Here is a 15,813-nt window from a genome sequence, read left to right as displayed (position 1 = left end):
TCAGCAGATAATTTGTGCAACAACTAACAAAACAATAGGAACACCTTACACCACACCTGCCTGAGAACTTTCTCCTTGTCCCTATAATTCCCCACCCTTTTCCTTATAATTATACTACCAAGTTAAATAGCCCTTTGTAAGACAAGTCCAAAGAAAATACAGGCATATACCAGATTCTTTTTAAAGAAATTATTGTGACAGGACACAAGACAAGTAAGAGACCCGAAAAATAATAATAATGTATAGTCAATAAAACGAACACTGTGTAATAAAGAATGATGCTTCCTATTGTAGGTGTGGGACCTCCCACACAAGTTAACCTCATCTAGACCATGTTATCATACTCCTGTAACCTGAGGTCAGTATCCTGTATCTTCCTTGGGTAACTATGATACTGGTTCATACACGAAACTCTAACTTTAAGAGACGTCAACCAAAAAGCCATTTACAGTGCGCCAACCTTAACTACCAAGTCCAGCTCTGTCCGCTCTGCTTCTTGAGACTCTAGACTAAACCTTCAGCCTGATCCCATGAATCAGTATGTGTTCCGTTGTTTGCTCCCTGTCAAATCAAACTTAATTGTGAAAACTCAAAGTGCTGTTACAGTTTATCATTACAAGTAATTGTCTTCACAGTCACTGCAATTCGTAGGCATGGACAATAAAAACCAAATTTAATGACTATCCAATATTTTTTAGCTGAGAACAGCTACAAGCAATTACATCTAACATCACAAGACATTTTATATTGTGTACATGTGTACTGAAAAAAAAAGGTCTTTTTATTTATCGATTTTGAGGTATGATTATAGTGAAGCCCAATATCACAACTTTAGTAAGTCCTGCTTTAAACAGTTTAATCTTGGGAATAATCAGAAAAGAAAAATGGAGTCAATGTAAGCAAAAATACACATCAAAAATGTGCAATAAAAATAACAAATATGTAAAAGGAACCTCAGCTGCAGTCAGTGGTTGTTGGGGGCACTGAATAAAGTCGTGCAAATACTCCAACAAGTTAGACCACCAAACCTGTGCACACTGCAGCCATCTGAGCCAATGTGGCGTGTCATTTTGGTCACACACTGGACAGATTTTATCTGTTGTTGTACTGATAACTTTAATGGTTTTTGTGTTTGGTGTGGAATCTCTCCAACAAGGCTCTCAGGATATTCCCTGGGATCTGCTGGTGCTGGTCTATCAGAGACTGGACTGCCTGCTGCACCTATAGAGCAAAAGACTTAGTCAGCAGCATTAGGTATGAAGGATTGGTATTTTGTGGAAAAGCTCACATTTCCAGCATGACACCTCTCAAATTTAGTCACAATTAGAGTGGTGATGTTTAGTTTAGAACCAATCAGAATTTGAATGTTCAGAGGTATGTGGCGGTAGTGGCCACTCATATTGAAAAAAAGCCATCATGCACAGATAAAGATACCTATGTCTTGTAACAGCAGCTCTCCAGAACAGCATGAATGCAGCAACAGTTTGCAGAGATGGAATGAACTGAACATCTGATATTAATATCAGAATCATAGCTCCTTACAAAAAAAATCTGGCCCTCCACAAAGGGGGATTCAGTCCATGGTAACATTTCTTATGCAAAATGTTTTTGAGCACGGGGATTAACCTCATAATTATCAAAATATACAAACATTTGCCACTAACACTAAAGTTACTGTAGCAGTTAAAAACTGATGTTCCAGGTTGTTTTGTCTGTTCCAGTCAGTTATGGAGGAGCATTCAGAGTTGTAACTGCATATTTTATGGAGTTTGCTGTGATTTTTGACAGAGATACATGCATGTACTTTGGATTTTGCCTTTGCCTGTCTTTTGAACAAATTGTGTTATCTTTGCGTCCCTTAAACATATGATGAAATTTCAACTTTTCTTTAGTGTTGTGTTTGGGTGGACAGATTCAACAATGTCATTTTTAGAACAAACACACTGTTATTAAAAAAAAAATACAAGAATAGATTTAAATACCTAAGAGAAGAGAAAAAAGGAAGAAAGAACAAAACAAAGATATAACTGTGGTTCTCAGCAATAACAATAGCTATAGCTGACTCACTTTCTCTGCCAATTCTGCAGCATTTATGTTGGGGTCATATGGGATGGGATCACCAAGGAAGGTACGAAACTTCACAGGAAATCCACCATAAACAGGGGCTACAGGGAGACGACACCTCTCATACACCCAGCGGAACATTCCTGGATAGACAGAGAAAGAGTGAAAGAGCGTGTTACATGGAGAAACATAAAGAGAGGACTCAGAAAAGACTGCAGACAAAGATGAATCAACAGGCTATCACCAGATGCCTGTCCACCTGAGCTAGGTCAGTACACTCCCCTTGCTACCACACTATTTTAAGGATAAGTCTGGTGATACTCTACATTTTTCCTCTTGTCAACAAGATCCATTTGCGGACCCAAACCAGCACAGAATGTCTCCTACTGACAAGTATTGTTTGTGTATCAAAGCCTGATATATCTCTGCAACACAGAGCTCCATGAAATTTTGTTTAATTTCTATGAACACACACTTCTATTTTGACTCAGTCAAACACATGTGTTCTTGCTGGTAGAAATACTCAAAACCAATGTTTCTCAACAGATTATGGAAACATCCCCAACTACATTTTCAAAGCTGGATGCAACACCGTCAAAATACAACGTGTGTATTTTTGACCTGTGCTGTGTTTTCTGATGTGTGTGACTATGTCCAATGTGAACTTAAAGGTGTGTGTCTATCCGTGATGCCATCAGTTCGGTGATGTCATCTTTGTGATTTTACTTTCTTCTAGACTTACTGAGTGTTCCCAAAGATCTGAAGCCTTCCCGCACATTCTGGGTAAACATTGGAATAACTGGCTGAAAGAAGAAGAACAGAAGAAAGAGAAGTTTCTGGCACTGTGACTTCAATTTACAAAGCTGTTGGTCAATACCACATGACACACTACGCTTTAGCTATTCAATACAGTGGAAAGAAAGAGTATGTGAACCCTTTGGAATTACTTAGTTTTCTTTGTTAATTGTTCCTGAAATGTGAAGTGATCTTCATCTAAGTCAAAGAATAGACAAACACAATGTGCTGAAGCTAATAACACACACAATTATAATCTTTCATGTCTTTACTGGACACACCCATTAAACACTCACAGTGCTGGTGGAAAAAGTAAGTGAACCCATGGATTTAATAATTGCTTGAACCTCCTTAGGCTGCAATAAACTCAAACAAGCATATCCGTTGACTGTGGATCAGACCTGCACTCGTTCAGTAAGAATTTTGGACCATTCTTCCTACAGAACTGCTTTAGCTCAGCCATGGTCTTAGGATATCTACTGTGAATGACTCTCTTGAAGTCATTCCACGGCACTTCTATTGGGTAAAGTTCTAGGCTCTGACTGTGCAACTCCAAAAGGTGGATTTCTTTGTTTGAAGTCATTGTGTAGTTGATTCACTTCAATGATTGGGGTCATTGTCCTGCTCCATCACCCAATTTCTACTGAGCTTCAGCTGGCAGACAGCTCACCTACATTATCCTGTAAGATACAGTGATAAACCTGGCAATTCATTATCCCCTCAATGATGTTGAGCTGTTCAGGCCCCGGGCAGCACCATACGTAGTGCTGCGTGTTCTTCCCAAACTATTCAACCGTAGTTTCATCAGTCCACAAAACATTTTCCCAGAAGCATTGTGGAGAGTCAAGGTGCTTTTTGGCTAATTTCAGGTGCGCAGTGATGTTTCTTTTGGAGACATCATGGCTTCCTCTATGATGTCCTGCCATGGACACTGTGCTCCATGCACCGTGGTCTGTGTATGATAGACTAATGAACAGAGATGTTAACCAGCTCCAATGATTCCTTTAAGCCTTTAGCTTTTACTCTGGGCTTCTTTTTTACCTCATTCATCATTCTGTGTTGTGCCTTTGGAGTCATCTCATCTGGGTGCCTACTTCTAGGGAGAGTAGCCATAGAACTTAATCACCTCCATTTATAGATAGATTGTCTGTCTGTAGATCTCTTTTTTGCAAGGTATTGTTCAGCAGATGCTTCTTGTGGATAGCTAACTCAAAATGTTTGAGTGTCGTCTATAGGTCAAAGTAGCTCTAACCCACATCTCCAATCTGGTTTCATTGACTAGACTCAAACTCCTTACTCCAATTAGCTTTTGTTGATGTCATTAGCCAAGGGATTCACATACTATTTCCAACCTACACTGTGTATTTTTGAAAGATGTTTTCAATATGGACAAGGACAATACAATGAGTTGTGTATTATAAGTTAAAGCAGATTGTGTTTGTTCATAATTGTAACTTAGATGAAGATCTGACTTTATTTTAAAACAAATTTATACATAAATGCAGGTAATTCCAAAGGCTTCACTTACTTTTTCTTGCCCTTCTACCTACAATGTATGCAAACAATAACTAAAAATGATGGCTACTTGTCTGTAATTATAGTGCTCCTGGAGGTTTTCTGACTAAATAAGTTGCACATACATGAATTTTTAGCTAGCGGTTTTTAGTGTGACAACTTACAATTTGGCTACAGTGCCACCTAATAGTGAATTGCCTCCTAGAGTATTTTTGTACCAGCCATAGCACTTTGCCCAAAGGCCAGTATCATTAGACTTCTAATACACTTCTTTTGCAGCAGTCTTATAATGCAACCAAAAACATTCTAAACATGTATAAACTGCAGGTGTACTTTATCTACAAGTATACTGGGGAACACTGTAATGTAACAAGTGAAATTTAAAAAGTATATATACACTCTACAAAGCCATGCACTCCAGGCTGAAGCTTTAACAAAAGCATTTTCAGACAGTGACAGTAGATTTCAGGAACAACAACGCACCACTTGAGAGTCAATGGCGACCTGGGCGAAGCCTTTGCGTTTGCCCCAGAGAAGAGGGTAGGTCTCATCACTGAACAGAGCCTCACGCACTCCTCCGGGAGAAATCCCCAACAGGTGACCATTCCTAAGAGCTCGCACACACTCTTCCTGAGGACCATGGATCACACTGAACACTTCCAAAAGTAACTTGAAACCTGGAGGAACGGGACAGGATGAGATAAGGTAAAGATACAGTAGAATAGAAAAGAGCCGAGGGGAAGACAAAAGGAAAAAGATAAAGCTGGTATTAACAAAGCAAGGAAAAAATTACCTAAGTACATACATAACCCAAATGTATTTCATTGATTTGAAAATGCAGCACAAAAAATTCTTTACATGACAAACTAGGTGTATCAAAAAGTACTGAAAATTAATTCCAAATACATGGTCACAAACGTACTGTAGAGGATTTTTGAGGTCTAATGCCAGGGACAGACAATTGTCTCTTGAGATGTTCACTGTTTCAGTTTAGGCGACCATCGAGTCACAAACTGTCAATTTAGCTTGTTTGAGAAACATTGCAGACTACACAGACTCTGACTAATCAGAGCTTGCTCTCATTTCATGACCAGCAGGGGTTATCAGTATGTTGCAAGGGCCTGACTTCACCTGTTACACCTGGCACCTAACAGCACCAACAACAAATGGTTCTGTGTGTTATTAGGGTTTTCTGAATGACAGTGAAGCTGGAAGCATTCAGAGTCACTGGGTGGTGAAGATGGACTGTCTTTTTCCTTCCGAGTCAGTAGAGAAAGGCTGAATATGAGGGTGAGCAGCACATACAGTACGTTTGCAGAAGGTGATGTGACACCCACAGGTGAGATTAAATTGGTTTAATGTCCCTGAGTGCTTTGTGCACCTACTGTTTAATGTCTCCAAACATGCTGTAGAAACTGTCAAATCTCTCTCTTTCCCGGACTGATGGCATGTAGTCTGATCGTGGCATAAAAGTTACACTGTTTTCTCTTTTTTGTTTTTCACTACATTTGGTGATCAAATATAGAAAGAGACATAGACAAAGACAAACTTGTACTTCAGTCAGGGATGGACTAATAGTTTTTCATCACTGCTGTTACCAAGTCCTTAGCTGTAACTATGAATAATAACTATGTAACTGTAACTTAAAATACCATTATTATTTGTAATTAAGAATATAAGCAAGTAAAAGAAGAGTTTGCACACCCAACACACTCAGAAGGCTCATGCTTAACAGAAAAACTAGCCAAGTTTCGGTCCAAAATTTAGCGCAAATTTTAACCGAATTTTGGGAAAAAGCTTGTAAAAGACAACGCAAATTAATACACGTTTATAACCAACTACCGTTATGCAAACATTAGAAAGTAATTTGTCGAGATAAACAGTTGGTGGTGTTAATTTTCCAGTCGGTTTTGTTTTTGTCTGCTGCAGTTTTTTGACTCTTCAATGGAGTGGAAGCTTAACTGGGCATTAATTCACATGCTTCATGTAGGTCATCATTTATTTACTAAGTCATTGTACTTTTTTATGTTTTGCTTTTATCAATACACCAACTTTCCACCTCAGCCAAGCATAAGAACTTTTTTGCAGTATTTCTAGTTTTTTTCCAAGTGTTTCCACTCAGGTACAAATTTAAAATGCACATAAAAACCGTTGGGTGGAAAGACAGCTTATTTGGGTGTGAACTTTTCCTGTACTTTCTTCAGTTTGACTATAGTTACACACACAGTCCATCTCTCTTTTTGTTTTTTCCTCCTTTCATAATTAATAATATAAAACACTTTACAATGAAGAATCCCAAGAAAACAACAAAATAAAAAGTAAACTGAAACATACACTGCATTTAACAAAAGCTGTGTTTCTGCTATATACATTTTGCAGTGGCAGCCACCCTCTTTAGAGAGCGAAAGAACGGACACAGGGGGAAAAAAAAAAAAAAAAAAAAAAAGCGAGAAAGGCAGAGTTAACTAGCTAACATTAAATTCGATAGATTTTTATTACCTCTTCATATTCACTCTGACCACTGCATTCCACACACATGCGCGCACGCAACCCTGGTACAACAAAACCCTTCATAGTCAGTCTGACCATCGGGGCATACCGGGGCAAATCCCAGTGGGCCACAGCAAAAAAATCCATAAAATCCCCAACCCCCTGCAGTAGAGGAGACTGATAGTGTACAATTCATGTGTGTTCACGTGTGAAGCAGTGTGAGTACCTGGGATCTTAAAGAGGAAGTGGTCAGCTACAGAGTGGCAGGTTCGTCCCTTCTGGATGATAACATTTGCCAGGAAGTAGTAGTAGTCAATGGGAATAGCTCCATGATAGTACACTATCAGTGCTGGTCCTTTGTCAGGGATCTTCTCCATCCCATGGATCTCATAGCCTGGTACACAGGTCAAAATATATGAGGTATACATGCTATTTCATTATAAGCTGGTAAGTACTGTGGCCCTGAAAGTTCAGTGCATTGCAACCTGCAAAAAGACAAAAGTAAATGAGGAAAACATATTCAACAATTTGACAACAAATGCACTGCATTTAGAGAAAAATGCTGAAAAGTGAGAAAACACAACCAAATACAGAAATGATGCATAATACTACAAATAATAATAATGTAAAAAGAAAATATATAGGCCTACTATTTAAAATCTTCGCTGATTCATATTTTTTTTTTGTCCATTAGGCCATTTAAATAGTATTTTGTGTTTTTGTAGGTGTTTTCTGAAGTTGCTTGTAGCCATCTAGAAGCTTTTTGCACCTGTCTGCTGAATAGTTTCTGCCATTTCTTTTCCATTGCTATGCGTTCAAGCTCTGTTAAGTTTGCAGGAATCCCTTTTGCAATGGCAGATTTCAGCTCTCCAAAGGTTTCAATGGGATTTACGTTTTCCTTACGTTTTCTTATTCAACCATTCTTTTGTGTTGGTGGATGTGTGCTTTGGTTCGCTGCCCTGCTGAAAGACCCAAGACCTTTGTCTAACCCTAACCCTGGATTTCCTGACACTGGAAAACACATTTCGCTCTAAAATGCCTTGGTAATCTTCTGATTTTATAATTCCTTTGATACATTAAAAGGCCCCCAGTAACAGAAGCAGCCCCACAGCATGACAGAACCTCCACAATGTTTTACTGTAGGTAGGGTGTTCCTTTCCTTATGGGCTTCATTTCGTCTCGTATAAACAAACTGATGCATTGCATTCCCAAAGATCTCTACTTTGGTTTCATATGTCCATATAACATTATCCCAGGGAGACTGTGTTTTTGCAAAGGGATTTCAAGATCTTTGGCGATTGCCTTGTAGCCTTTGAAATTGTTATGTTTTTTGACAATGGCATTTCTGATGCTCTCAGAGAGCCTTCTTGTCTTCACCACTGGGAAAAAGAAACTGGAAACAATCCCCTATTTATCCCCTTTTCATCATTCATTGGTTAATCCAGGTCATGTGAACACTAAAAATTAAGCACAGGTGAGTCTTTATTTGCTTTTATTTTGTTTGAGGAACAAATTTAAATTTATCAAAAGGTTTCCAATAATTGTGTCAAGAATACATTTTATTTCTGTATGTTTTATTTCACTTTATGAAAGCCTTTTTTATCGAGTATCAATATCCCAGTGGCCAAAGAGAGTAATTCGAGGACAACATCTAAGAACCTGAAACACAACCAGAAGGAACCTGCTTTAATGAAGAACTTCAATGGCCACCAACCTCAAATGAAGTGGCCAAAATCCAGCTGCAAAAAAAGAGTGAACAACAGTCAGACCTGAGCAAGATCCCTGGATCTTGGAAACACCAATGAAGGAGGGTGCCCACCTGATGACCCTGGTGAAGTGACTACCCCTATCTCCACTCAAGATATCAAGAAAGTGCTGTGTAATCTTGGGATTGTAATATGAGGTCCTAAGAGCTCAACTAATATTAAGTGTTTTGAATTTTAATACAGTTCACTCTCATAGATAGACTTAGTCATTGTAGGAGAACATAAGGTGTTACTAATAACATTAACAATGGCTCTGATCTGTTCAGGTGTTAGATGGATTCAGCCATCACCACTAGGTGGTGTCTGTATATTTAATATTTGTATTGAACTTGCCTTGACAAAAACTAAGTTGTTGAAATGCTGACAGTACAATAAAATCACAAGTTACTGATTTCACTAACACCAAATTGTTGGTGATCATTCAACAGACAACTGATGCTATAGCAAAAGTGGGAGAGATTATCCCACAGATACACCTTTCTGTACTGTTTTTTAAAATTTGTTTATAATTTATAACAAAGTAACTGGTACCCTGCACTTTTATTCATGCATTTCACCATCATTTATGATTTGCTGCTCCCTCTGTTCTACAGGTTTATATGTTATTTCTATTTTTATTTAATTTTACTATCTATTTATGTTTTATTATACCATGTATGCATAGATAGTAGATAGTATACAGTATATACTGTGTATATATTTATCTAACTAAGTATACTGAGAATCTTTGGCACCAAAATTTCCTTTGGGATGAACAAAGTTCTTTCTTATATTATTTTAACCATGTCATTACTGACCTCCATGCATCTGTGTATACAGTAAAGTCTTCAGCTTTTCAAAGCCACCAGAAACATTCCTATGGAAATGTTTAACCAACTAGTGATACTGCATGTATATACTTTTTAAGCATACACATTTGTTATTTTGATATATCTATTCACCTTGTCGTGTATTATTCCTTAAAAAAATCATGCCATCAAAGCAAATTAAGAAATGTTTTAGCAAACATACAGCTTTATTAGAGGTAATATTTGTTTAATATTTAAGAGAAAACATTCCCAAGCCCCTGAAAAGATTTTATTTTTCTTGGTCAGAGATAGGAAACCCATATATTATAAGCACTTTATAAATGAATGCTTTACCGTAATTTTCATAATATTAGATTAAGTAAATAAGAAAGAACAGCAATTTCACCTCAAAATCTATCTTCCTCCTTTTTCTTTTCTTTTATGGTGATAGTAGTTGTATAAATGCCATCTGAATGGACAGCATCTAAAGAGATGCCACAGATCTTTAATATATGAAGCCCATGGTGTCTTACCATGCCATATGGCTCCATGTCCGTCCCACAAAGTAGCCAGGGTCTTCCTGGCTCCATCCCACAGGTTGTTGCAGTAAGCTTCCCTCAGCTGGTTCTTCCTCTGTTAGAAGGAATGATAAGGTTTGGAGTGACTCATGGCAGGACAACAGCCATAGATTTTTTGCATCCTGGGTCTCATTTAAATTGTTTTGTCCAAAACTCTTAATCTGTTTATTCACCTTTGTTTAAGCTTCATTTCAGCGACTTGACTGTAAATAGATCCAGTCAATTTTGCAGAAGCTCATTATTTTTCTTTTATATACCCTTTTGATACATTACTTGAAAATGCATATACAAATAGTAGGTTAGACATTTAATAATTGATGAATTCATTGCTTATCTTTAAGCAAATTATCTGTAGACAACACTTAACTGTTCTCTAATTCTAGCAAACCTAGGTGACTGGCTTGGCACATCCAGGTCCACAGCTTGCATAGTTTACCCGTAAAATGTTGGGCTGATAGGCCATTATTGACTAATGACTGATGACTGCTGATGGCACAATGTGTTACAGATTACAACCAGATTCCGTCAGCATCCTGTACTATTTTATATTCTGCTGTGAAGTGTTAAGCTGTGACTGAAATTACCGAACACATTCAGACTTTGTCATTAACTGCACATTCACTATAAACTTAGTGTTTTAACCAGTCTATATAAGTTCATTGTTTAAAGTTTTTACCATTCCCGCTAATGCAATGTTTGTTCCATCAATTTTTGAACAAATGTGATTACATTTTTAAAAACAATTATGATAAAATGTGAAAATATAAAATGTGAAATTCTAAACAGGTTTAAATAAGAAATAATCCCTTTTCAGACATGAGACATTTAAAATTGCTGGCTTCATCAATCTGTTAAAGAGACAGCTTTTAGCCATTCAGACACAGAACACTGTTATGGAAATATTCCTAATGGCTTCAATCAGACATGTCATGACCGTTACATGAGCCACAATTCTGCATTACTTATCCACAGAGGGGGCAGTGTCACCGCTGGAGAACAGCACTGAGTTGGAGTGGAATTATGTGAATTAGGATGTGAGTGTTTTCTTCGAAACTGCCTCAATGATGGATTTTATTATTTAGTATTTTGCAGCTAAATGAGTGATGATGGCTTAATTAATGGTCATCAGGAGCTTTAGTGATGCTCACCCCTGATTCTCATAGTTTAACCAACCTAGATCCTTCATTAAATAGTCTTAACAATGTCACTACAAGAAAGATGAGGAATTCTGCTGCCTATTCACCAACAATCTGACAGTGATGACCAAGAGTTAAAAAAAAATAACAAAATATATTTATGTATAAGGGGTGATAAGTAAATGACAAATGTATGATAGTGCTCTTGACCAAAATGTACTTTAAATCTCTGTGTGTTAAACCGTGAGCTGCTGCTGTCCTTAAATTAATCTGAAAGCACTCTATTCAGTCTTGTGTCATGTTGCAGAAATTTTACAGGTCCGACCTCATCAGATTACCATTGTGAATTTTACCAAGAAGTGACTCAACAACAGGTGGTCATTCAGACATGAGACCAACATGTAAAATTGCCAGAAAATTTTCAGAGCTACACTTTTCTGCTGTTTACTTCTACTTTGTTATTTTTTAACTTATCTGCCCAGGTGGGTTTACAGTGATGGACAGAGAGGAAAGAAATGTTTGCTTGGCTTGACGAAATACACTGAAGTAATCCCTCACAAGCAAGTTTAGATTTGCTTGCCTGAGACTTTGGATGATAAACAGTGAAGGTAGTTTGATTTCTGCTGGTCCATTTTTTTGACGTGTGATTGTTTGCTCAGTTCCATGCTCTAATCAACATTGAGCTGGCTAGGTTAAATTTTCTGAGGATGTATTTGTTGGCTTCTGGGTTCAGTTGAAACCAGCACTGCTGACTGTTTGTCACTTTGCTCACCTAACAGACCCTTTTGAACCCTATTGTGCCATTTTGTAACATTCTGTCTAATTATGTGTAAAAAGTGAGTAGCATATGAGTATCATGTTATACCACCAGCAATTATCATTTATGCCTAAAAATACTGGATGGCATTTTGAACCATTTGTGAGTGCCTGTAAAGTTTATGTAAAAGGCATGAACTGTGGTTCATTGTTCATGAAATTGTGTCTGTGTACCTTATAGACATGAAGGAAGAGTATAGACAGGTAAAGGAGGATGACGATGAGGAAGGGCACAATGAAGACGATGGCCAGAGGGGTGAAGACCCACAGCAGGTACTCCAAAAAACTCAGGTAGTCCTCCACGTGACCAAGGCCTGCCCATTCCTCCCATGCATGAAACACACACATCTGTAGACCGAGAAAGACAGGTCAATACTTATTTTCACCATCACAGACAGAAACATCCGAACAACTACTGGATGGATTGCTGTGAAATTTTGTACAGATATTCATGTTTGCCAGAGGATGAATCTTAATGAACTGGTAGTCCCCTGATTTTTCATGTAGAACTGCCAGCCCTTTGTCATTTTTGGTTCAGATCTAAAAATGTAGCTGTAATGGTTTGTCTTGTTGACATACAGTATAATTTCTTAAAAAGAGTTACTGCACACTTAATCATGTTTTTCGAATTGCAATCTACAATATATATATATATGTATACACATATAAAAATATCTAAAAATATATATACATTCATACATAAATCTATATACATATACACATACATACAAACATATATACACATACATACAAAATTTATACACATACATACATATATACATACATTTATACACATACACACATATATACACATACATACATTTATACATATATACAAATATACACATGCATACATATATACATATATACAAATATACACATGCATACATATATATACACACTGATATATATATATATATAAACATTCATACATATATACAAACATATATACATATATACACACATATATACATACACATATATACACATACATATATACACACACACATGTATATATACACACACATACATACATATATGCACTCACATACATACATACACATACATATGTATACATACATATACATATGTATATATACATATATACATATAAATACATATGTATACATACATATACATACATACGTGTGTATATATACATATCCATACATATACATATATATAGGTGTATACATATACATATATATATATATATATATATATACATATATACGTATATATACACATATATACGTATATATACACATATATACGTATATATACACATATATACGTATATATACACATGTATATATACACATATACATATACATATATATATATACATACATATACATATATACACATATACATATATACATACATATATACACATACATACATATATACATATACATATACATGTATATATACATGTATATATACATATATACATGTATATATACATATACATGTACATATATACATATACATGTATATATACATATATACATATATATACATGTACATATATACATATATACATGTACATATATACATGTACATACGTACATATATACATGTACATATATACATATACATGTACATATACATGTACATATACATGTACATATACATGTACATATATACATATACATATACATATATACATGTACATATATACATATACATATACATATACAAGTACATATATACATATACATATATACATATACAAGTACATGTACATATACAAGTACATATATACATATACAAGTACATACATACATATATAAGTACATATATACATATATACATACATATATACATATATACATACATATATACATATATACATACATATATACATGTACATATATACATGTATATACATATACATATACATACATACATATACATGTACATATATACATACATATACATGTACATATATACATACATATACATGTACATATACACACATATACATATACATGTACATATACACACATATACATATACATGTATATATATACATACATATACATGTACATATACACACATATACATATACATGTATATATACATACATATACATGTACATATACACACATATACATATACATGTATATATACATACATATACACATACATATACACACATATACATATACATGTATATATACATACATATACACATACATATACATGTATATATACATACATATACATGTATATATGTATACGTGTATGTATGTATGTATACATACATGTATCTGTATGTATACATACATACAAATACTGTACACTTTTGTAGTAGTTACATTCAGCAGATGATTGTCCCCGGCATGTCACACATGGGGATCAGTTTGGGGTTTCACTGTCTTGCTGAAACACTTGATACCAAAAATCCTGCAATTAATAACCAACCCATTCTAAACAACTGAGCTACAGCCACCTCATTATGAAACTGTAGTCACAAACTCTGATATGATCAAATAACCCAAGTAATCAACCACTTCCTTTACTAATTAAAACAAAAGCCCTGCATGAACACAGCCAAATATATTTACAGAGAAAATAAACAGCTATCAAGCTTTAAATATAAGTACTGTTAATGGCAGGGTTCATACCAGGAGGGAGACAGTGTCCTCTGCTCCCATCAGACAAGACTGGTTCCCACTGTCTGACATCCTGCTCTGCTATCTGTCAGTGAGGCTGCAGACAGGATCAGTCCGTCCGCCAGCCTTAGGGGGAAGGATCACACTGCATGGAGAGTATTTCTTGCCATATACAGGTGAACTAAAGAAAAGGAGAGGAAAATACCACTCAGTACAACGACTCAATTTATGCATGAAAAGATATATGTTTTCCTGTTACATTGCATTTAATTTAGCTGTAATACACGTTTGGGTTAGGGAAACAAAGGTTCATTTGAAGGGTTTTGATTGCTTTGTTGAGCATCTTGTCTTTCGTACTAAGTAGCCAGTAAGATTTAGGAAAAAAAAGTATTTCAATGGTAAGAAACGAGTCACGACACCTAGTCCTGTTTATTGCACTCAGTCAAAGGATATAAGGGAAGCTAGCTTTAGTGTCTAGATTAACATTACAACGTAGTTATTAAGGAGTACACCAGCGAAGAAGCTAACAGCTACAACTTGAATGGCACTCAGTAGAGCGCATACCTCCGCCAAGGCCAAATATCGCCAAAAATGCCCAATCTCGCAATATTAAGAGAAGTAAATTAAAAAAAAAACTCCTGGATCCGCACCAAAATTTAATAGGTTCTTCCCTGGCCCATGCCCCATTCCTACAGTAAATTTGGTGCAAATCAGTTCAATACTTTTAGCGCAATCCTGCTGAAAAATACACAAACCGAAAAACAGACAAGGATGAAAACATAACCCCCATGGCGGAGGTAATGACAAGAAGACAGGTGCTGCGGCAAACTGTCAGCTAACTAAGGTTAGATGAAAGGAACTGGAAAATCTGAGTTGACAGCAAGCCTTTGGTGTTAACGTCACCTACACTAAACACAGAAAATGTTACCTTACATAGTCAGTCTGTCAACTCAGCCATTAAAACACACCACTGTAAATATAATGTTACACCAGCAGAAAATATAAATCTGTTAGCTAACAGCTGCCCTGTCCCTGACTACTGAACGCTATGAGTATGACACTGTCAAGTGTTTGGGTGTTTCAGTGTCCCTGGAAACCGTAACTGTAGATGAGTTCCACTCACCAGCAGGAAAACCTGAAAATGACACGACACTTCCTCTTCAACCATGGGCCGTACGTTGACGCGTAACCTTCAAAATAAAAGCGCAAAACAGATAATAAAACACAAAATGCATTTTTCAACA

The 15,813-nt window shown here is 36.2% G+C and overlaps 1 protein-coding gene across 2 annotated transcripts in view; it reads right to left on the bottom strand.

Annotated features, from left to right (window-relative positions):
* The window catches only part of tmem68 (transmembrane protein 68), a 16,951-nt gene extending 1,192 nt beyond the window's left edge, over positions 1-15,759 (bottom strand). The window contains exons 1-9 of one of the 2 annotated variants that reach the window (XM_040144749.1): positions 15,693-15,759; positions 14,582-14,750; positions 12,123-12,296; positions 9,952-10,051; positions 7,091-7,258; positions 4,858-5,051; positions 2,807-2,867; positions 2,068-2,207; positions 1-1,221 (exon numbers count right to left, since the gene is read on the bottom strand). The exon at positions 1-1,221 is cut by the window's left edge and continues 1,192 nt beyond it. In XM_040144749.1, coding sequence (XP_040000683.1) covers positions 1,117-1,221; positions 2,068-2,207; positions 2,807-2,867; positions 4,858-5,051; positions 7,091-7,258; positions 9,952-10,051; positions 12,123-12,296; positions 14,582-14,641 — 1,002 coding nt within the window. In that variant the 5' untranslated portion in view covers positions 14,642-14,750; positions 15,693-15,759 and the 3' untranslated portion in view covers positions 1-1,116. Of the gene's footprint in view, positions 1,222-2,067; positions 2,208-2,806; positions 2,868-4,857; positions 5,052-7,090; positions 7,259-9,951; positions 10,052-12,122; positions 12,297-14,581; positions 14,751-15,497; positions 15,658-15,692 lie in introns of those variants that run through there. The other variant, XM_040144748.1, reaches the window with a different exon arrangement.
* Between the last annotated feature and the right edge of the window lie 54 nt (positions 15,760-15,813).

The sequence above is a fragment of the Xiphias gladius genome, chromosome 14, assembly GCF_016859285.1.
Source record: "Xiphias gladius isolate SHS-SW01 ecotype Sanya breed wild chromosome 14, ASM1685928v1, whole genome shotgun sequence".
NCBI lineage: Eukaryota > Metazoa > Chordata > Actinopteri > Istiophoriformes > Xiphiidae > Xiphias > Xiphias gladius.
The sequence above is the reverse complement of the archived record's forward strand: the minus strand, read 5'-3'. Positions and strand labels throughout refer to the sequence as shown.